We start from the raw sequence: 24,673 nt of genomic DNA, 5'->3' as shown, positions 1-24,673 counted from the left end.
AAATTAATTCTCTTTTTGATATTTGAAGAATCAGTGAAAGAAAATTTGCTTGAAAATCATCAGCCAAAAAAATCATCAACCTTACTTTGTTAAGGAAAATCATCCTATTTACACACACCCTTAAGAAAATAATTGTGTAGCATATTTGGAGGCTTAATCTAAGTTTATAAAACTTTCAGTGCTTTAGTGTTTTATCTTCTTTGTATGCTGTAACTAATGCAGGTTAGTTGAAACTGCAGAGTACTTCACTGTTTTGCACACTCGTCTCAAAATTATTGTCTTAAGCAACAATTAGCTTGTATAAAAATTTAGTTTAATAGCTACAGAAAGAACCCAATTTTCCTACTTAAAAAAAAAAATGGAGGGACACAGGGAAATTTTTAGCCATGGTCATTATAATACATTTCTCTATATATAGTCCATATTCTTTTGTTTTGCTTCCTTCTTTAATTTTGCTTCTGCTGCTTTTTCATTTCATTTGTCACATTTGTTTCTTATTAGATAGAAAACTATGACAAAGAACCACATAGTTATAGACATTTGCACAAGAGTTAGAAAAATTAGTAGTATTATCCCACCATTATAATAACATTTTTTGTATTATAATTTTATGTTTTGTATTATAATGGAATATTATGTTAGGATAATAATAGGGAAAAAAATTAAAAGTACCAAGTTCTTTTTGTATATCTTCAGTGGATATTGCACCCAGAACTTGGAAAAGCATTCTCACTACCTTAGGGAATACTTCCTCACAGATTTATTTAGACTGTTTTGGCAGGCATATAAAAAATAAGAGTAAATTTGTGTCATTTACCCAAGAATTGAGTTAAAAATACACCTTGACAAAACACTCTTACTACTTTGATACTGCATTGCCATATATGCATTGAATGTAATGTAAAGAAAAACAAGGAAAAAGTTCCACACCTCCTAGCAAAGGTATTTTTTGTCTTTCAAGCATTGACATCACTTGACAGATAACAAGAGGATTCAGGCTCAGTGCAGTGCAAACTAAGCAAGCAACAGAAACGTGACATTGATTCCTTCACCACGTGCTTCTAGAATATGAATAAGTATACATTATTGTATGTGCAACATACATCTGTATCTGTATTAGATTTTTTTTCCTTTGCATTGCCTTTGGAAAAAGGGAGTAAAGGCAGTGCCAGTCTGGCTGCAGCAGACTTCAGGCCAGAGCTCCCCATGTCCTTATGGCTGGGCTCTAGTGCCTGAAGGCAGTGTTCAAACACGGTACCTTTGGCACTCTGCCTCATTGTAAGAAAACATAAAAGAGGAGGCAATCTTTTGAGTGCTGTGCTGGGCCATGGCTTCTTTTTTTTTTTTTTTTTTCCTGTGAAATGAGGTGTAGCAATGCATCTCTAACATTAGCTCAGCTAACTTAGTTCCACCAAGGCTCCAGCTGCAAAGATTCCAGTGGCAAATTCAACCATGCTGTCATTTTGACAGGATATGGAACTGCTGAAAAAGTAGATTAGGATTTTCTGAAGACATTTCTGTATATGTAGTTTTTTGTGAGTAATAAAAAAATGAGGCTTTATTTTTTATATGATTTTGAGCCTTTTCCCTTGCTTTGTTAGAAGAAAGCATATTTTTTTGCTGTTAAAATATGGAAACAATACACTGTTTATGTGCTTATATTTCCCATAATGATATTTTAGTACCCGTGACTAATAGTTACAAGTGAGACTACAGATGTGGAATAGTTTGGGCCAGCCAAAGACGCTTTGATGCATTTCTGATATTTTTACATGGTAGATGCTCAGCGTATGGTTATTACCATCTGTTACTATACTACTAGCACATCAGATGTGAGGTTCAAATTATGGGGTAAGAAAAGAATGCTAAAAGTGATGATCTTTTCCCTAAAGCTCATTTAGTCTAAACAGATGATTTAAGCGGATGAAAAAACAGGAGAGATAACAGAGTGAGAAAATTTCACCTTAAGGTCGCTGCCTGTCAGTAGTACAGAAGTTTTATGTCTTTAATCCCACTGAAATATTTTGTACAGGCTTTGAAGAGTCAATCATTCAGAGATCAGTAGCAATTTAAAAATATGTGTACATGTTAAATTTGTAATTTAGGAGGAGAAACATATTTCTGTGGTTTTTGTTCACTGTATGGTAAACATTTTTCTGGAAAGCACTTTGCTGTTCTGCTTTGTTCTAATCGCTTTTATTTTACTGTATCAGGAAGCAGGGATTTTTTAGTAACTCCAGGCAGTACCTTGATCAAAGCTAAGTAGCTGTGCAGAAGTCTCAGTATCTCATGAGTCTTTGTGAATGAGCATTTCTTCATTCTTAAAGTGCTGACAGTTGAGGATAGTTATATTTCTTTCACAAGAAGTGGAGGAAATAGAGAAGTTCTGGAGCTTGAGTCTGATTTGGGGCTGTTTCTTTATAATTAGTTAATAAGTTGTTTTGGAATATTAAATAAAATATCATCAAATAGATTTGATGTCCTGAACAAATTTTGCCAAATCCTGCATGCAGCCAAAAGTACAGGGTAAAAGCATAGGTAGGAAGTCCTCTTACTAGGGATTTAGTTTCCTTTGAGATTTATGAATAGGGTCACATTTGCCACCCAATATCCTGTCAGTTTTTGCAAGGCTGTCTGAAAAAGTTTTTAGGAAAAATTTTTTAGAAGAAAATTGATGATGCATTAAGCAACAAAATGGTTTCAATATGGTGTTTCAGACATTTACTGGAATAAGGCCTAACACATCTCCCTAGCCAAATGAAAGTGGTGTTATATTTTTCCTGCTTTAGCAGTGTCTTCCAATCTATCAGTATAATAGGAAATCCAGTAGAGCAGAAATCAAATTGCAAGTAATCAGGTTTATATTTCCTATTTCCTTGTAATTAAAAAAAAAAAAAAATTCTCAGTCTTTCTTTCCCCCATCTTTCTTCATTTTCTCCTCTTTCTCCTTCTTTTTTAGCTTTATCTTTTCTCAAAAAGGTTTTCCCCATTGCAGGAGTAGCCTCTGAGAACAGTCACTGCAGGCAAACATACTTCATGTGATGGCTTACATATCTTTCCTACTAATGCTGATAGTTGAGTGGCTAAGGATGAGAAAAATTATATATTTACACTGCAACTATAGGAGTTGTATGGTTTACTGTCTGAGTACCATTCTGCACCACTATTGGAACCCTGAGTTCAGAGAATTTCAGTGTTTCAGTGCTGACAGACAATGATCTTCAAAAGCACACTGCATTTGACCTGAGGCCTTGGGAAAGGCTTCCCAGATCACGTAATAGCACTGAGATTGCTGTTGTGTGATTAAAAAGAAATTAGTTATGTCACTGGGTGGAATATGCAGAGATGTAGAAAAATTAGATTTATGGGATTTAGTAAAAAGATGGAGGATTTTGGGTGTGGATTTGTTCTTTTTTCCTCCTTCTTCTTCACAAATCTAGGTGTTTTGGTATTGGTTAACAAAAACCCAAAGTGGGGATCATGAATAAGTATTGGATTATAAGCAAAAATTAATTAGTTGACATTCCATAATTGGATAATGTGGGCTTTAAATGGCCTTGGAAGTTAGAACTTGGGGCCATCTTCACCTTGTTAACTTAGAGACCTATCCCATGCAGCTGTGCTATAGATAAGAAATAATAAACATCACCTCCTGTGTTTTAATTTTAACTCTGAGTAAAAGAACTGACGAAACAGAAGCAAAGAAGAAAAGAAACAAAACAGAGAAAATTAATATACCATGGTAATTATCACAATATTAAATAGCTGAGTGTCATCATAGAAGGAACACAAGTCATTACTACAGTCTACATATGATAACTCTTAAACATAGTTGCTATGTAATCTTCAGGTGATTGAATTATCATTCAGACCCATGCTGACAGCACAGCTATGCATAAAAAAACCCCCTGCTTAATCAAAGATTACTGCTGGTTCTTTTTTTAATTGAATTATTTTCAAAACATGGAAATTCAGGGACAGATTCTGGAAAAATGTGGCCCTTTTACTCAGCTTTATGAGAACATATATGCAACTGCAACAATGTCATAGGAACAGAAGGGATACTTGCTTTATCATGGACATCTTGTTGTGAATCCACAAAACCTCATGGACCTGATCAGCTCTGGGTCAGATACCTGACTATTAAAGAAACTTTTGCTGATGTTACAAAGTGGTACCAGCTGGGCTTAGGGGAAAGCTGGTATGCACCATACCCATAGGAGTTTCTGTAACCATCTGAGAAATTTTATGGAAGACAATCTCAGACATTGCATGTGGAACCATATTTTTATGATGTATATTTGGTAAGAAGGTTACTTAAGCTGTAGTGTCCATCAATTTTCATTCCTTTATAGCACAGCCAGGCAGTTCTATGTAGATTCAAAAGTGCAGGATCTCAATAGCAAATTTGCTTTACAAGAAAGTATGATTCTTGTGATAAAAGAATGACTATCATGCTGGTTTTTTGGGTTTTTTTTCCCTATAAATAGATTTCATGTTTTTCTAAAAGTTTGGTGTTTTTTTTCCAAAAACTACGTACAAAAATCTCAAGAATGAATTTCTCAGATCTCTTGACAGTTTGTAAAGCAAACAATATAATCATATAATCTTTGTTACAGTATTTTTCAAACAATTTTCTTTGTTTCTTATAAAAAACAATCATTCCAGAAGTAGTGGATCTACTTGCATCATGATAACCCCACTTCTGAAATCCCATGTTGTTGCTTCTGAATACTTCTGCATCAGTGCCCCTCTATCATGCTGATAACTTCTAAACAGATTTATTGCACCACAAATAAAAAATACCATTTTGATATTTAATTTTGAGCTGGTTCCCATGCCTGAAATTTGTCATTTAGAAGAACCAGATCAGGCTGAGAGTTTTAGTTCTCTTAAAGCTTAATACTTATTGATAATTAAAATTTGCAATTTAAGATGTGTTTTATAAAGAAAAGTGATATTTCTAATATATATGGCTGCATTCTGACAAAAAGTGAGATACATGGTGATAATGATGGGATATCGCAGCCAATTTGTAAGGCTCATATTTTACGTACCGGATAAAACCCTTCACAATTTAGTTGGCATAAACAATAAGGGGATAACAGTTTATCATTTCATCAGAAGTCTTTGCAGGCTTAGGCAGACTTGGCCATGTAAATTCAAATTGAAATATAGGCAGTTAGGCATAGTATACATAGTCTTTTAACAGAGTTTTGAAACAGTCTTCTGTGTTAATTACGCAACAGAAATGTGTTTGTCTGTGTTTTTTGAGAGGGGATGAAAGATTTAAATTAAGTGCCACCATAATAACAAAAACAAGTTAGGAATTTTAAAAAGTTGCAAACAATCACTGAAGAGCAGACCACAGAAGAAGGCAAAAATCAGATGTGGTTGAAGAATATATGATAAAATGCCATCCTTCTTTTCATTCAGAGCATGAATGAATATGGTATGTCAATAAGAAGTGTAAATGCTTTTGAAGAACATGGGTGGATTTTTTTTTCTTTAAAAAAATGAATATTTTCTTATTAATTCCTTTATAAGGATTTTACTTAATGATTATTCAAATTGTTAGTTGTCAACAATGAGGATGAAATGCTCATACAAATAGTAGCTAAGACACTGGTGATTGATTATTAGCAGTTTAAGGGGATTTCTTAAATCTCTATAAATTTTTAGAGGAAAATAAATATCTGTTTGAAATCTTTTGCAGAACTCAGCTTAAGTTAAAAGATTCAGTATTCCACATAAATGCATGTGTTGAATGGAATCCAGTTCTGCAGTTATTTTTACTGTGGTTCTAACATCCAGAAAATTGTGGAAATTTTTGTTCTTTCTTTAGAGTAGAGATTAAGTCAGGAAAATAAGACAACATGAAATTTTGTAGTGTTATTATGCAATATTTATTTGAATTTTGCATTGACCTTAAATGTTTGCATCCCTCAGTTTTCACATATTTTGAACAAAACCAAACATGAAACAAAAATTAGATCAAATGACAGGTTATCTTTTTCTTCTCAAAATTAGTTGAGGTGACAACTTACACACCATTTCCTGGAATAGACAAGGCAAATATCTATGTTTTACATAAAATCTAAAATTGCCAGGCAGATCATCTGAGCTCATATTTTACTGTTTACAGTCCTTACAGATACCTATAGTGAATTTTAAAGAAGTATCAAATGATTTATGAATGACCTCTCAGACATTTACCTTTCATTTTGAGCTATAATTAGGAAAACATACATGGCAGCAATTATATTTGGGAGAAAATTAATGTTATTGACTAAGGGTTGTAGCTTTTGTCCTCCCAAATCTGGTTTGTTTTTATTTTTGCATTCTGTGGATTAAATTAATATTCTGCATGGTCCCTACTTTTTATGGTATTAAATTATTGTCAAAAGAGAATATATTTACAATGCCTATCACACTTGCACATTTTTTATTCTGTTCAGGTATAATCTGCATATGGCATGTCTGTTTTTCCAGTGGCCACAGGAATATACAATCACTCATCAATGATGTTATTTGTTTTTTCCTTTAGGGGCTGATGTTATCAATTTTGATGGCCATGTGGTATTACCATACAGATTCAGGAACAAGAAAATGAAAACACTGAAAGATGTCATCTCTCTGAAATTTAAGACCTCCGAAAGCGAAGGTGTAATCTTCCATGGAGAAGGACAGCAGGGAGACTATATCACCTTGGAACTGAAGAAAGCCAAACTTGTCCTAAATTTAAATTTAGGTATGTTTTGATTGTTTAGTTTTGTGGTAGTTTTTAGCTGTCCCACAAAAATTTTAGGTCGAATCTTTCATCCTCATTCCCACAGTACTATGATAAGCCAAATAATCTAATCAGATAATTTGTTGAAAATGTTGTTAATTCCCTTTCTATATGTTGGGTGGGGGGGGCAGGTGGGATGTAGTGTGTGTTTAGTTCCACCCTGGCCTTTTTACCCTGTGTGAGATACTATGAAAAGAAGATCATACAAAAAAGCAAGATCAGCAATATATTGTCATTACTACAAACAAAAAAAAAAAGTTTGCTAGAATTATATTTGGCCTTAGCTGTGGCTTTGTGTGAGAGAAGGACACTGTCATCACGTCTAGAAGAATAAAGGTCACCCTAAGGAACCTTGCAGGAAAAAAAAGTGTCGGTCTAGGAAGCTACAGGCCACATGGAGTTATAGTTCAGCAGCCTTCCTAGAGCCTAAAAAAGAGGACTAGGAAAGGAAAAGAGATTGTTTTATCAGGCAATCTTATGATGCAAGCCTGTATATATTACTCTAGTTCCAGTCCTCCCAGTGGAGGACAACAGGCTCATAAATGACTGGATTTATAAAGTACATTTATTATGAAAAAAATACACATTTATCTGGTTTCAGGTATTTTTTCCATTCAAACAAAATAACTTTAGAAGAAGATTTCATGCAACTTTCCTTAGTTCTCTTACAGACATGTGAAGACTAAATTGTTCCTTTTGTTATTTACATTGAATGGTACTTATTTCCACTAGCATTTTCTCTTCTTTTTCTAATGATCAACATGAACAGATGATGAGAAAGCACACCTTCCTATAGCAGTTACCTATTTTTAACAATTTTAATTGCAGTAGTAACCCTTTCATTTCCTGTTCCTCTATATTCTTCAGCACAGACTGTGTTTATAAACTATTATAATTTCCATATATCAGTTTGGTAAGGATGTTCTTAAATCATTAGGCTGATAAATGGGACTAGGCCCTGTGACACATACTCAATAAACAGAAGTAATGCTTTATGGTATTATTATTATTATTATTATTATTATTATTATTATTATTATTATTATTATTATTTCTCTGCCTGAGAGTATTGTCTTTGCATCAGAGACAGTAGAAAAGAGTGCTCATCTTGCCTGGTGAGATCCAGTGACTTAGTTTCAAATACCAGGGACTGGGGGAAGGATGGGGAGACAGAAGTGGATTTAGTTTTCACTTTGCACTGCATTTGACTTTGTGTTGAAGAAACTGAGGCTCAATGATATGCATGTGATTCTATTTTATTTTTTAACCAACAGGACCATTGGCCATCAGCATAAAGGCAGGATGGTCATTTCTAGGGAAGTAATGTCTTAAGCCATGGAAGTGTTATTTGCCAGAATGTGTTTTCAGCATGCACAAACCTTAATGTCTGAGTTGCAAGCATTCTTGAGGGTAAGAAATTCTCAGCCTCAGAAATGCTTAGGTCCCTTTAAGTTTTCAGAACATGGAAGACTGCATTGAATTATTGAGCAGTGCAGCAATATTTCACATTTACTGCTGAATTAGTCATTTGCTGCTTCAGTTGGGATCCGTGCTATCAACCTTTGCTGGCTTAGCTGTGTCAGTCAGATGGCAATGAGATGTGATCTCTGACTAGCACAGCTGCACTGGCAAAACCCCCTGGATAACACAGCAGAGAATTGCAAAGCTGTGCTCTTGCTAGTAGTTTGACTTCCAGAACAGGAAGATTGCTTCAGGAGCAGAGACCAAAATAAGCTGTATTAGCAGAATATGGTTTTTTGCTGCTGTTAACTCAGTCTGCATTGAGCATTTTCCCCTCTGCTTACTGGTAAAGTGATAGTGGTGGAGGCCACAAAACACAGAATTCAAGAGTGAAAAGACTTTTTGTTGTCAAAATCTGTTATCAGGCTCCATGTTCTCCTCAGCAGTCATAAATCAGTACGGTTCCAATGCAGCTCAGGATGTGGCCCAGAGGTGACGCTTTTCTTTTCCTTAGTGTAGGATTGAAGGCAGAAAACCCTAGATGTAAACAACTTTACAACTGGGAATTGGTATTGCTTCCTGGTTCATCTCCAAATAACTGCTATTATGAATTTATACATATATTTATACAGTTCAGTGATCAGATGCTTGCTGTATTTGGTCTAGCTGTTTGTGGCAGCAACTCTCCACTGGGCAAATCTCAACTTCATAGCAGACTGACTTACTCTAGTTTATTGCATATCTGGTATGATTCAGGTGAAACATTGACAAAGAAAGAGGAAAATGTTTCCCTAACTAGTATGAGGTGAGAAGTGCTATTGTTTCTGTTCTCAGGCAGCAACCAGCTTGGCTCTATTTTTGGCCACACATCTGTGACGACAGGCAGCCTCTTGGATGATCACCACTGGCACTCCATCATCATAGAGCGCCACGGGAGGAACATCAATCTCACCCTCGACAGACACATGCAGCACTTCAGAACCAATGGAGAATTTGATTACCTGGACCTGGACTACGAGGTAGAGAGTGAAAGTTCTTTCTTTTCATTCAAATTGGTTTTATAAAGATAAGTACAGTAAGAAAGCTAAATAATAATTTAAGAGGTTTTGTTACTTTTTCATAGTTTCTTTGATTACTTATTCCCTTACATTTCCTGAAATTCTCTTTCCAATGGTGTTGTCTCTCAAGTACAAATTATGTTTCTCTTAATTAGCCTACCAAGTCCCATCTGGTGTAACAATCATCTCAGCCCTTTGTTTCAAAGTGGGAGATCTGTGTTGTTCAGCAAGTTAGGCATACACAATTTTAAAAATCTCAAAAAGCAGCTCCTCTAAGCAGGAAGTATATTAAAAAAAGTATGTTGCAATCAGTTGTTCCACTCAGGTGATAATTTTGCACTCGAATCAGAAAGCCTTAATCTGTGGTGTCAGTATTTATTTTTAGCAAAGGAGGAACATTAGAACCTTTTTATTAATGCAGATCTTGATCTGTCCTGTCTTAGTTAGGTAGATACTTCCTTGTATTTTCACAAATATGGCATCAGTAACTTCTTTCTAGAAAGAGGCAATGAAGAGTTAGGAAAGTTGTAGGAAAACTTGTTTAATCAATCAGGTTAATTCACACAAGTGTTAGTACTAATTAAATGTGGATTTGTTGTTTGATTACACTACAGCTTCAGGTATTATGAACTTGTTCAGCTCCTCTAATCCGTTGCACAAAGTTCAACATGTTGGTTATTGCAATTTTCATGTAGTATGTTCTTATACTCTTTACTGTTCCTAGTAAGAATTAATGTGGTTGGCTGCACCAGATATGTAATTTCCACACTTATAAATGATGTCATGGAAAAAAGTTTGAATTAACTTGTGTATTGATATTTTTTCAATTTTTTTATCAAGAATATATGAATATTTGAAAAAAGTACTTACAATTGTAAGTGCTTCTGAGTCAAATATTTGATTATATTCCAACAAATTTTTATGAATACATTATTTGTTGGGAGTTCTAATGAGAAAATAACAAGTAAATTTGCCTGTACCTCTAATACTTATTGAGCACTGAAGATCTGAACTGAACTACTTAAAACACATAAATAGATTTTGCTGAAGGTTTTCAAGTCAGTGAACTACAGAAAAACTGAATGCCATAAGCCAGGGTTGTGCAATTTGTACAATTTGTGCACATCATATATATATATATATATATATATATAGCCATATTTATATATATATATATATATATATATATATATATATATATAAATAATGTTTACATTACAAGTATATTGCACACAATAAGTGAATCCTAGTAAGAGCTGAATTCAATGCCTTCACCTTCCCATCCTCTCTGCATTAAAAGATCTTACTGGCAGTTCTCAAACACACATTTAATTCTCCATATACATGGATCCCTGTGTTTAATCGAACTTGAGTGTGTGTGTATACATTTCTGTTGTTCCTATAAGCTCAAGAGACATAACCTCCTTCCTTTCCTCTCACTTATCTCACTGGTTTAGGGCTTAGACATCACAGACTAAATTTAAAAGTGTTGCTTTTGTGATTAACAGGGAATAAGGCCAAAAGAATAAAAACTATTTTTCATAGAAAAAACTGTTTCCAGGTTAATCTCTTTCAGAAAAGTTAAGTAAACGTAAAAAGAAGAATAAGCATTAGTTCTGATTGCATTTTCAAGATCAAAAAATAGTCCCATTCTTAATTCACTGTCACAATATGTGTTTTTTGCTTTGTCTTTTCTTCAAAATTCTTTCTTTTCCAGTTACTTTAATCCAAACACATGACTATAACATGCATAAAATATTTGACAACCATTAAAATATTCGTCACATTGTCCATGTGAAGTACTGTAACTTGTCTAAAGTCAAGTCACGAAAATTTAAAATACCTAAGGATGTGTCCACATGACTTTTACAAAGCTGGTGTGTGTGATTTATAAAGGTTTTATATTTCAGCTGTACAGCTTTAGTTCCTTGTATATGCCAAGTGGAAGCTGCTTCTTTGGAGTAGAAAGTGGTATCTTACATGGATGGAAATGGAAAATGTCAGCCTAGAGCTCTGTTTTCCTGCTGTTGGTAATAACAAATGGAATTGACAACGAATAATGTTTAAAAGCTTAATTCTGCCAAATCTCAGTAGCAGACTACAAATTGATATTTTTCTGAGCATTTGCGAGGCAGAAAAGCAAGGTGTCATTACTATTTATGCCATCATCTAATGGATATAATTACCTAACATAGATTGCAGCAACTAATCTCATGAGCCCCTTATTCTTGGCATTTGGGCTGCAAAATATTAAGGAAAACATGTAACATTATTCACTTCCAATCATTTCCATAAAGACCATGGTGTGGTAGAGATCTGTACAGTCTCTATTGGAGTGACAGAGAAAGACTTCATCAGAGATTAACACTTTCAGTGTGTAAATATTTGGTTTTCTAAGTTTTTTAGCATTATAGATTATGCATAACCCAGAATCAATTAACCAGGGTAATGAAATTTAGCTGTAAGACAAAAACAATTCCTGCTTCAGTTTGATGACTGAGTCTTTCAGTGGTTGTCTTCATCTTCTCTAATGAGATGATTTGACCAGCTAAATCAAGGGATAACTCCTCATTAACTACAACTACATGACAAAAGCATGTTCTTGGTAGTGAAAAGTCCTTCTGTTTAAGAGGGGATTGCATCTTTAACTATGTAAATTCTTCTGGATTAAATAGATATATAAACATTAAGGGAGAATAACATGCCATATTGGAGGGCACCACTGCTGTGGTGTAGTCTGAGCTCTGGCACATGGTAAGAGCTGAGTGAATCATTTGAATCAGATTATCTGGCTAATTTCATGTCTACTTTTGTTTAGAAAAATACTGTGATGGAAGTTTATTCCAATTTCTTTGTTTGAAATGCGTATTTTCGGGTAGCAATCAGAGGAGCAGTTCATGTATGAATAACTGTTACGCGTATCTGTTCAACATTTGGACAATTGGAATAATGCTTGGTTTGGCTACCATAAATATTTGAAATTCATTACTTTTCTTTCCGCTTTTGCAGTATTTATTTTGATATATCGTTTTCCTGTAAACAGTGTTGCCAGCTCTCTTCTTTGCCGTGGTTGAGTGTTCAAAGAAAGCAGATATATCTACAGCAAAATTGTTTAAAAGTCTTTGCCTTCCAGTAACTATTTACCATTTTCTGTTTCATTTGAAGATAACCTTTGGAGGTATGCCTTTTTCTGGCAAGCCAAGTTCTAACAGTAGGAAGAATTTCAAAGGCTGTATGGAGAGCATCAACTACAATGGCAATAATATCACTGACCTTGCCAAGAGGAAGAAATTGGAACCTTCAAATGTGGTAAGAGCATAATTTCAGGGTCATCTACACTTCTGCTTCTCTTTCTAAAGACTAGAAGGTTTTTGAGGGTGCGTTGCTGATATTCTTGTGATATACTGGAATAATATAAACCACAAATTTTACCACATGTATGAGCATTTTATTTCGGGGGTCTTGCTTCACCTTTCAAAAATTAACCTTTAGTGTCAGTCAGATAGCTTTTTTTTCTTTTTTAAAAAAATCAACTGAGCCATTAAGTGCCTTTTCCCTTTCTTCTCAAATTACAGTAGTCCAAAACCAGTGCAGACAAGATTTATTATTAAATGAATTGCAGCTTTCTTTTGGCTTTCAAATCCTGATAATATTCCATCCCTGCTGAGCTAGTTGGATTGCTGGTGTGCAAAAGGCTTTGGATGAGAATACTTCTACAGTCTTTCCTCATATGTCTGAAAAACCTCAAGACATTATACTCAAAAATCATTATTTGCTTATTAACATTACAAAGCTTATTAGCATTTTATTCTATTTTTGCTGTGGCTTAAGTGTTCATAGTTGCTTTCATGTTCAGACTTGTGGCTTTATGGGCAGGGTGATTAAGAAAGAATATACTTTAATTCCTATGTTTTTAAAGCTCTAAGTGTTCCTGAAAATGCTAGCTGGCATGTAAAGGCAATGTGGGTAAGAAATAAATGTATTATTGCCATAAGTTTGAGATTGTTCAAATAACTTTTTAAGCCTTTTTCTGTATAAGCTTACAGACTTCACAAATTCCTGCTAACAATACATAGGTTTACACTATTTCATTTTCCTTTATGTAACAAATTGTAAGGCTGTACATATGCAGTGATGATGTCATGCAAAGTATTGATTATCCTTGGACTGTAAAACTGAAGCTTCATGTAACTGTATGAACTTTATGGCTAAATCGTCAAGGAAATCCAAGTGATAGTCTTGAGTATGTGATGTTTGCCCATACAAATTCAGTAATGCAGCCTGACATCTATAACCTTTTCTATACATTAATTTCTACAGTGTTGTCAAAGGGAAAGAATATGATATATATTCCATGCAGTAAGATCCCACTTTTAAAATTTTTTCAACCCAATCTCATGAACTCATGAAACTTCGGTTTTTTAGGGTTTTTTTTCAAAATTACATGTGATTTCCTTCCTGCTGGGCATTTTCAGCTGTAATATAACCATGATTTTGAAGGACTGATACCTGATTTAAAAAAGAATCTTTGTACAGGAGCAATCTTTCCATTTTGCACAATCAAGTCCACTGCAAGTTAGTAGGACATATTCTTAAAGCCTCTTTCCAAACAGAAGTGTTGCTTAAGTTCCTATAGTGCAAATCCTATCCTCTAAAGTCCTAGCCTCTCAAAAGTGTGGGCATAGCTAGCAGACATCTAAAGTCTCTGAAAAATCATATTTCTGATTGTATTTCTTTCTTGCTTTGCTTTTAAAATTCTGTTGCCCATAACATGAATGTAAATTCCTCATAAGCAGCTCTGGCAGTATTAGTGCCACATCAAGAGGTGATAATGTGCCTGTTTAATTTGATGATTCCGTTGATTTCCAATTCTGAGAATGACTATAAAAATAGAAGTGACCTTTGTTTTCAGTAGGATTACTTAAATTGCTTCAGCTCTTCCAAAGTATAATCAATTTTACTCTAACTAAATCAACATGGATTTTTATGCTTTTTACAAAACCATTTTTTCTCCTAGTTTTTAGCATGATTTAGCAATAGAAATAGACTTGTTTGAAGCTATTGTTGTTGTTAAGCATGTTTATGATGATGTCACTCAAGCAGTCCAACAGGTGTCCAAAGCTCCATTGTAGGAGATTCTGTACAAACCCCTAACATGAAACACACTTTGCCCCAAATAGTGTATTATCTTAAAAGGCATAGCACACACAATATGATGAGGCTGAATACAAGCAAAGTAATCAGTGTGGTTGTGAGAAGTATCACAAAGGAAGCATCAATTCAGAGTAGAGAAGGATTTAAAGTGCTGTGAAACAAAAGAAAATTATATTCCTAGATGAAGATGAATTTCACAAGTCACGCAGTGAAAGGGACTTGACAAATTAATTATACACAATGAGGAGGCCCAGAAAATCAGAGATGATAAGATGGAGATGATCTTTATTTGTCTCTGAACAAAATTAAATTTAAAAAAATTATGTCTCATATGCATACATGTTATGAACAAAAAAGTACCACCAGTCATCCTTTTGCTTTATTGAAGAGTAAAGATCAAAAGACAAATAAAAGTATTTTAAATTTAAATAAAGTCCAAACCTGACTTTAGTAACATATTTGGTTTAGATTCAGAAAGTAAAGGGGAAATTTTTTTAATTCTTTTGTGATATTTGAGATGGCATTAGCATGCAGTGCACTGGCTGTACTGTATGATCCACCCTGGTTTAACAGGTAGTGTAGTCTTAATAAAATCATTACTTGTCTTCTGGGGGCTTCCTATTCAGCCAGTTGGGAAAACTATTTACAGTAGTATTTTACACAAGGGATAATGTTTGAATGTGGGTAGGCAAAATTGATTTATAAGTAAACATGAATCTAATTTGCCACATAGATGAAAGATCACGGTACACAGCTCAAGCTACACAAATTAAGTTGTTTTTACCTTTTCCCTATCAATGTAGTATGAAAAATTCTCTGATAAGACCAAGAGTTTCAATATAAATGCACAGTATATATTTGACTTCCAGATGTCATTGCACAGAAAACTATTCAGCATGTCACTCTGAATCTACAGAAAAGGATCTCATTCTCTTTGAAAAATGAGGAGGCTATTATAGAGACAAGCTGCAGATTAACTCGAACTCTTGACCTAGAACTATTGAGCAATCTATATAAGATGGGCTGTACTTAAAAGAGGACTCATCTTGTGAACTACAGTCATAGAGGGGATCAAAAATCCAGTTCATATTAATCTGAATAGCTCAGTAGGGAAAATGCTAACTAGCAGAGAAATTAGAACTACGTGTTACTTTCTCAAGAAATTTTTAATGCTGCTAGGCTATTCATGGGAAATGCATTCACTGATGTGAAAAAGGATTTGAATGCATTCAGTGCCATTAACATTAATAGGTGTTATACATGCAAGTACCGAAAACATCAGGATGACAGAAGAGCGTCAATTGGATGTAAAAGCCTTCTTGTAATGAGGAAATTGTTAGTTCCTCTTGGTAACAAGGCAGCAAAAGGAACTCTTAAAAAGAATGCTCTCTGAGCACTGCTTAATTGGTGTCTGTGATAGAACCGTGAGATGATATCTCTCAAAGAATGATGTAGCCTTCCATGTCTACGCAGGACTGCCTTAACAAAGTAACAGAAGTTGTTTCTATGCACAGGGCGACCATTACACTGAGAATGATAGCCAAGGGTTACAGAGGGTATTTCAGACACTCCCCACCTTTTTTTACTGTGTGTAAAATTTGTGGTTTAAACACAAGTATTCTGTAGCAAACTTGGAAATGTTCAGATTAAAACTACTCAAACAAATGAGTTACCCATTTCGATTTCAGTTTAGGAACAAATCTAGGAGATCAATTTAAAGAAATGTCTTCTCTAGTTCCAAATTACTGAAAATATCAGTGTTCCATAATTGATCCCGGAAGCTGCCAAATTGATAGTCTAGCTACTGCTAATTCTACTGGCCTTTAGAGGTAGACTCTGTAAAACTTCTGATGTTCTGTAGGAAAAAGAAGTTGTTATGCAGAGTAATCCAAGTATTTATCCTAGGGGTCAAGAAAATATTATTTTTATTCATTTGGCTTTTTTACATGGAAATCCTATGTAAGAAGCTGAGTCTGCCTCACCAGTTGTATCTCGCTATGATACAGATAAAGTGTTTCCTGATGGGATATTATTTTAAAAAGTGATGGGTTTGGACATTGGCAAATGAGTGCTAAAACTTGCTTATTGATGTAATCCATTATCTCCGATTGAATATAATTATGTCTTAAAGAAATTTACTTAGGTCTTTCCTCCTACACATTTTCAGGTACAAATATCCTATCTTGCTTCCAAATTCTCTACTTTCCCTCAAGAAGAACTTTCAGATGCATTTATACACTACAAATACAGAAATGTGACATAAAAGCCTAAATCAGTAAGTCGGTAATATGGAATTTAAAAATAATTATACAAGAAAGATGATGACTGACTTCTACATGGATTCTGAGCACTGCTAAGATGGACTACATCTCTAAATATCTATGTACCTCCAAAAATATTGTTCAAGCCTTAATATTTTTAATAAACAAATAAATATCAGAGGAATTGCTATCTTGATTATAGTAATAATATCTATACTGCATCAGATAAAATTCTTCCTTCCCAAGTAGAACTGAAATTGCTACATATCCACCTGTAGCAGTGCATGAGAAAGCCTTACCACAGGACATGATCCACTTTGCCACATATTGTAGGAATTCTTCAGCAGAGGAATTATTCCTGATACATTTGCATTCATGCAGTAATAAGTTAATTCTGGACATAGATTACTACAAAATACCTATGATTTCTAAGGAAAAAAAATGGTAATACATCCTACCAATTTGGTCTTTTGTTGCAAGAAGTGACATGAGAACCAGAGTGAAAAATTCATGTCCCTAATTCTAGTCTTGTTTACAGATACACTTTAAAGCCTTGTAGATCATTAAAGTTGACTGGATCTTTTGTGAATTTCCTGAAGAATAAAATTTTAAAGTGTGGAAACTAGTTTCTTTTACAGAGAAAATTATTTACTATCCAAAAATATTAAGTGTTGTTCACAATCAGCTACACCAAATCCTTCTGCTTCATGAATTGAAGTATTAGCATATGTGGTATCACTTAGTAGAAAACATAACAGAGAGGCTGACTCTTCAGGTATTATACATCATTCTTTTGGAGAATCATGAATTGTATTGATTGACACATTGATATCAGGGTATTTGGAAATCTTCACTCATTTTTTATACTGTTCTCTTACAGGTTTCTATGAGGACCACAGACAAGCCCAAGTTTTTCTGTGATAAATTTACCTTTTAACTAGAAAAATTAATGCTTTCATCTAAGCTGCTTCTTAGACTACAACTCTTCAGGGCAGACTGCCTTTTATTTTGTGTATGTACAGTACAAAATATAATGGACACTGCTAGAAAAAAAAACAGAAACATCAGTAACTATTACTGTAGTAACAACAATGGTAACATTAATAGCACATCTTTAGATGCATCATGCATTGATCACAGTAGTCTTTAGGCTGAATGAAATCTAGAATACTTTTCTAGAGGTAGCTATGGGTTTAGTGGAATCTTACCATTTTGCTTATGGTTTTGCTTTTCTTTTTTTTTCCTCTTTTCTTTTTTTTTTTTTTTTTTTTTTTTTTTTTTGTGTGTTTTACTTAGGGAAATTTAAGTTTTTCTTGTGTGGAGCCACATACAGTGCCTGTCTTTTTCAACGCCACCAGTTACCTTGAGGTTCCTGGTCGTCCGAGCCAGGATCTGTTTTCAGTCAGTTTCCTTTTCCGGACATGGAACCCAAGTGGACTTCTTCTCTTCAGCAAATTTGCAGATGGCCTAGGGAATGTTGAGATTGACATAAACGAGGGCAAAGTCAGCGTCCATATCAACGTCACCCAGGTGAAGAAGAACCGGATAGACATCTCATCGGGTAAGTGTGTTTTGGGTTTTTTTAAATTTGGTATCGTTTTGGTTAATGTTATTTAAAATCATCGTGCACCTAGAGATTGGAACAACTTTTTACAAAATTTAAAGTTTATATTGCAACTATATTAAATCCTTTACTGTTTCATTGAGTAAGAGGTACAAGAATGTTGAAACAGTTGTTAGATTAAAAATATATATATAAATGATCTTATTGTGTCAAGAAACCACCCCTTATCCATGAGGCAGCATTTCTTCTTTTTTATTCCTTGCTTCCTTCCTTCTGTCTTGCAGTTTTCTCTACAAAAATATTTGGTTTCAAAAGGGGGGGTGTACTCCCTTTCTAGAAGTAGTCTAATAATTAGGCTGCCCCTAATATTTCCCGATAATTAGGAAACTCTCGTAAAAAAAAACAAATTCATTCATACCACAATTATTTGTATGGATTTTTTTGATCTGCATAGCTATCCTGCAAAAACTTAGGTTTATTTCAATCCTTCATTGTCAATTTTGTTGCAACAGGCATTTCAGAGCCTGTGAAATTAATTGTGTGTGTGAACATAGAAAAGCAAAATATGGCATCTGCCAGGTAAGGCTGCAGAAGGCACGCTGCTGTTGTACAGTATATATCACAGCAAACTTCTTTTTCCCTTCTTCTGCAGGGAATTAACAGAGGTCATGGTATAAACCTGCCCTGTTTTCTAGAAGTCAAAATGGTCTGCCTTTGGCACAAAGATTTCTGACCGCTGTGGTCTGATAGATAAAAGGTGCACCATTTTTTCACAGGCTGTTTTTAACAGCTGACAAAGGAGAATTTCACACAACTGCGTGTGCAGCCTTCTATGTAATAACTGCATGTGTAGGTATGAATAGACTCTCCTGGGAGGAATGCAGCCTGGTTATCACAAAATATTAGACTAACTAAAACCACAGCCTAGATGCAAAGCTGGTATGGGTTTCATATCTTTGCTATATTTCTGCCTGTCACCTGTAATAGCATGATTTTCCAGGAGCAAGTTAAAGTCTTTTAGTCTTTATTCTATGTGCTTCTCATAATTTACAAACTTGCTTACAGTAGCAGCTTTAATGTCAGTTTTCCAGTTAACATGAGACATCAGTACTTCATTCTGGGGCATGCAGTGTAGTGCTGGTGTCTGGTAGGACTCACACAAGAGAGCTCTAAGCTGATGTTCAGGTGGCAGAGTCTTATTCCTTCACATCTCTGCCATTAAGGTACTGAACCGAGTTAGGTTTGTCTGGTTTTATTTCTCATAATTTCCCTTGAATACCTTCAAGTTGCATGTACTGACTCAGGGAGCTCCAACTTAGCAGGCACAGATTTCAGATAAAAAGGAGAGTCTAGCCTCCCAAATTTTCAAAAACAGTTGAATTCCCACTCTTCTCACTGGTAACTGGTCACTGCTCACCTCCTTACTTAACTACTGTTTTATGAAGTGCTTCTTGATGACTAGAAGAGATCAGACAGTAGGAGAAAAAGGTTTTCTTGTGGACTTTCATACCTAATTCATGGGAGTATTTTGTTCAAGGAGAGAAAGGCAGATGCAATTTTATATACTTTGATGACACTTTGTAAAAGTGAAATAATAAGATAGATGTGCAGTGAATTAAGGGATACAATTCTCTAAAGTGATCAAATAAAAAGCAGGAATGCAAAATGTTTAACTTTTGTGTAAATACAGTGATCGTGAGAGGTTACATAGCATGCTGTGGGAAAACATTTGGATAATAGTAGGTGATTCATTGGAATCATGAAGCAGACATGGATTTGCATTTAAAATCAGGAAATGGAGAGCTGCCATCAGGCAGTCTGTTCTTAGCAGTTTCTTTGTATCCCAGAGATCCTTCCCTGCTGTCTGCTTAGTTTTTGTCAGGGATCTTTTTTTCACTGTGTTAGCAGATCCCATCTAGAGTTCTTACATCTTATTTCGTGTTATCCTTTGGTCTTCAAAAAGGTACTTAATTGTTCCTTCATTTGTTTAACTGCATCTCCTACCTGCTGGAGATTTCACTATATTCAATTCTTCATTAAATTTTCTCAGTCTCTTGATCAGTCTTCTTCACCTTTTTCCCAGGATAAGTCATCCCACTACTTTATTCTTGGAATATGTAAAAGAAAAATAATATTGTTATAATTATTAAAATGGTCTTGTGTACCTGAAGCTTCTTCACTCACTGTGTGGAGTTCAAAGTTATGTTTTGTATGAGACATTCCTACTGTCTGTTGTGCTTTAGATACCTCTCTCATTCTGTTGTTGCTACTTTTGAAAAACCACAGGTAGCTGATATTAGCATCAGCAGTTTCTAGAAAATTTTCTATAGATCACTTCTGGTTTTGGGAAAATACATTTTATTTTCTTCTTTAGTTATATTAGATACTGTTTGCCTTGCTGCTCCTTTTGCGCCTTCAGTCACTTTCAAACCACAACCTCAACTCTACATATCTGGTAATTAAATCTATCCATATTATGAACATTTCATATTTATTTTATATGGGCTGAAAAGAATAAGGAATGGTTCTAAATACTGTAATATATAGTATGTATGATTTTTGTGTTACAAGTAAAAAGCAAATGACTTTTGTGTTGACCTTGCAAACCCGAATTTCAGGTTTTAATTGACCTGGCTGTAACTTGTTTAATGGTGACCAAATGACTAGCCCATGACATGTCCTGGGCTTCTGAGTGGTAAATGGCAGAGGGAATAAAGAGCTGGTAAAAAACAGTAATAAATGTTTTACTGTGTTAGTAAGGTGTACACTCTGCTGCATAGCAAAATGCTGAGTGTAACAGAATACTTTACATTAATATGCACATGAACTTTCAGTTTGTATTACATATGAAAAGGACAAAGATGATTAGCCCTTGTAATTAGACTTACTGCCTGATATTCTTCCTGAGCAAATATTTTCTTTTTTTCATGATCTTGCCAATTGTACCTTCAAAACAGGTTTCTAAACAGGAAAAAATCCCTGCCCAGCATTCTGTTAGGCATCTAGTAAGCACTGCTTAGCTGTGAACAGACTGGAAAAACTATTGTACAAAGTCAATGCCTTTGATTTTGCTTTTTCCTACATTAGTCTCATTAAGATGCTACCACCATTTGATTGATGAGAGTTATATTAATAAACTTGCTGTTAGTAAGAGGAAAATCAGGTCCACTGAGAGCTGAAATAAAGATTTAATTAGAAGAAATAAGCTACTGACTGTGCAGAATTACACATGTGAAATACTTAAAGTTTGTGTATAAACCAAGAGTTAAACATCCTATTGACTTTTTCTCTACAAAGTAAACTTTGATTAATATCTTCACAATTGTGTATGTCCCAGCATAAGGATTAATAATAGGAGAAAATTTCAGAAAACAGTCAAGAGGTTTATGTTTACTTCTTCATATACTTTTGGACTAAATTCTGGTTTTGTCATGATGAGATTAATGCAAACTTTCTAGAAATTGTTGGATTTGCCCAAGGGATTGATGCTAGGCTGACAAGAGGAAAGAAAGATGTGGTCTTGCATTTAGATCTTTTTGAAAGCAGATTTCTGATATAGTTTTGCATATTAAAGGATTCTGATATTCTGCTGCAGTTTAAAACTAATTTAGTTTCAATACCTACTAAGAACTTACTCAATACTTAAAATCTGGCAATTAGAATAAGTTGTTGAGGAAGTTGTATTTATTTATAAGCTTTAACAAGCTAATGTCTTCTGTCTTGAGCACAGGAAAATCAGCAACTGGAAAATGTCATGCTCCCAACTCTCTCTTCGCTATAAAAACTTTTTATGAAACTTTCCCAAATCCATATGCAAATGCAGTTCAATTCAGGGTTAAGCCACAGCCTGTGTCCCAACTACCTCTTTTTCTTCCACTAAGTTTTATCTACCTGCTCTGGCAACTTAACCCAAATTCTTTCCTAATGAAACCAAACTTTTCTGAAGTTTTCAACATGAGAAAAAATCAGTAACTCATTAAAAAACACAGAGAGTATTGCTTTGCTCAAAGAAATAATAGTAATGTTCAAAACAACACTCCTGAGGAATCATCTAATGGCTTTACAATGTGTTTTTAAAGCAAAGCTCAAATCCCTGTTTCAATATAGAATAGAACATCTCTGCCTCTTGAGAAAAGGCTGGGTTTTCATGATGGCAGATTCTCAAATAATCTCTTGATTTATCCTCTGTTTATTTTCTCACTCATCTTTTCATAGGCAGCTTTGACCTTTCATATCTAAGCATTCTCTGCTCTACTTAAATACTAGAGGGTCTCTGAAGATCCCTTAGATTTTACCCTACAGTACAGATGATAAGTCATTGAAAAAGGACATAGCCCATAATACCTTAACAAAGAAATTTTCAGTGTCCAAAATCTCCTGCCTTTAACTTGAATTCTTCTGCTTGAAGCTTCTTTTTTCCTCTTCCAACTCTATTAGTTAACACCTTGTATTAGCTGCTGCTCAAGACTTCAGTTCCTCCTGTCAAACATAAACTTATTAAAACTTGGGATAGGAATATTTTCTGTCATATTTATCTGTACTAAATAAATCAGCCTTCACCCTGTTGAATCCCTGGGAAGCTTTCCACCCTTCTGTCTTTCTGCTAGATCTCAAGTCATCTGAATAGGAGTTCATTTATATTTTAGACCTTGGGTTAAGATAGCATCCTTCAGGTAATAAAATGTCTCTCTCTGACAGATCTAAAGTGTACTCTTCCAGTGACAATTCCCTGGGGCACTTTATGTGGGAATCAAGAAGTACTTTTTCTTCGGTGGTGAAATGAAGGCTTAAATAGGGAATGTGTACACACGGAGGACAAGTGCACTTCTGGTGGGAAGATAACATTTCCCACCAGGTCTTTCTCATATTACTGGTAGTAGGTTATACAGTGACTGTTAGTAAGTGGCAGCAGATACCCCTGAGGCACTTGTCAGCATGATCAAGATGAGAGACAGAAACTCTGTCCATGAAAGACACAACGATGACTTAGCACCAGACAAGTCTGAATATTAGAAACTTAGATTCTTCACAGATAGCCAGGTTCATCTCTCTGTTTCTCTCTGTATGTTTATTTTTGGCTATTGACCTTAAGCAGTGAGTGCAGCTACATGAATAGGCATTCGTGGGTTTGAATTTCACAGAACTGAGACACAGAAATACTTGTAGTACTTATAATTATTTTTACTACACATTCTCCCCATAGTCTGGTTTAGCATCAATCAGATGATCAAGAAATATAGTTCTTGATTGCAGACTTTCTTTGTCGAAGAAAATTGATGAGTTTAGTTCAGGGTTTTGTGAATTCTGCTTCATCAGTCACTGATGTTTTTCTGGAGAGTTGCCTAAAAAGCACAAGCTATGTATTCTAAAGCATAGATGGTACCTTTTCCAGATATTTCCCTGAGAACAATGGAAGTCTTTATTGGTTGCACTGACACTTTGCAAGGATGGAGGAACACAAGGATCAATTAACTAAGGTGTTGTCCTTGATAGGCTTTCTAAATATGTACAGGAGGCTGAAGTTAGGTTTACTTGTTTTAGTCTCATTTCCTCTGAGCTGTTGAACAGAGTTAGAAGGGATTTTTGCTGATCACTATTTTAGCATGAAAGATGAAATAAGGCTTTTTACAACTACTATTTGAACACTCACTTGTGTTGCAGTGAATTTCCTTCAGGACAAAAACCCTAAAATAGTCCCTGGTTAAATGACAATCCTAACTTGATACTAGAAGAAGTGTAATTTATGTGAGTAGATCTGGACAGAACTGGTTGGAAACATACCCTTCTAATTCTTTTTTAATTCAGTAAGTTTGACAGGAAGTGGACTCAACTTTTGTTGCTTTCCATGTTGCCTTTTCTTACTATATCCACATCAGTTATTGTTAGTCTGGTTCTAGTCAAGTCTGTGCAAATTTTGGTTTTGACTTTGATGAATGAAAGATAACCCCCTTAGCTCTGAATGCTACAGAGGTGGCCACTATTTTGCAGTTACCTTAAGAATATAGATTTTTACTTCAGTGGATTCTCTGCATATTTTTGTTGAATGCAAAAGAGCATGAAGAGACTTGTCTCTAAAGACTGGTTTACAAGCCAAGGATGCTTATTTAAAACCAGCATTACCTCTTGGATCAGAAAGATGGTGATGTTGGAATGGACATTGTAAAATATACTTAAGTTTACATTTTAAAGTCTTCCAGGACTTACATGTACTGATTGAAGTGAATATGTGGGAGGTTTTTTCCATTATTACTTTCCTTTTAGATTATAATAAATAAATAAACAAAAGGATACAATAGAGAGTTGAGCTATATTTATATTTGTTATGTTTATGCACAGCCCAACAACAGCATTCCCATGGCATCACTAAGTATTCATATGATATAAA

At 34.7% G+C, this 24,673-nt stretch overlaps 1 protein-coding gene across 1 annotated transcript in view; it reads left to right on the top strand.

Moving 5' to 3' along the window:
* The window catches only part of CNTNAP2 (contactin associated protein 2), a 1,047,354-nt gene that overhangs the window by 500,392 nt on the left and 522,289 nt on the right, over positions 1 to 24,673 (top strand). The window contains exons 5-8 of the mRNA XM_069007741.1: positions 6,548 to 6,751; positions 9,086 to 9,270; positions 12,475 to 12,618; positions 18,021 to 18,285. Of these exons, the coding sequence (XP_068863842.1) occupies positions 6,548 to 6,751; positions 9,086 to 9,270; positions 12,475 to 12,618; positions 18,021 to 18,285 (798 nt within the window). The remainder of the gene's footprint in view (positions 1 to 6,547; positions 6,752 to 9,085; positions 9,271 to 12,474; positions 12,619 to 18,020; positions 18,286 to 24,673) is intronic.

Source organism: Aphelocoma coerulescens, chromosome 2 (assembly GCF_041296385.1).
Source record: "Aphelocoma coerulescens isolate FSJ_1873_10779 chromosome 2, UR_Acoe_1.0, whole genome shotgun sequence".
Taxonomy (NCBI): Eukaryota; Metazoa; Chordata; class Aves; order Passeriformes; family Corvidae; genus Aphelocoma; species Aphelocoma coerulescens.
The sequence above is the reverse complement of the archived record's forward strand: the minus strand, read 5'-3'. Positions and strand labels throughout refer to the sequence as shown.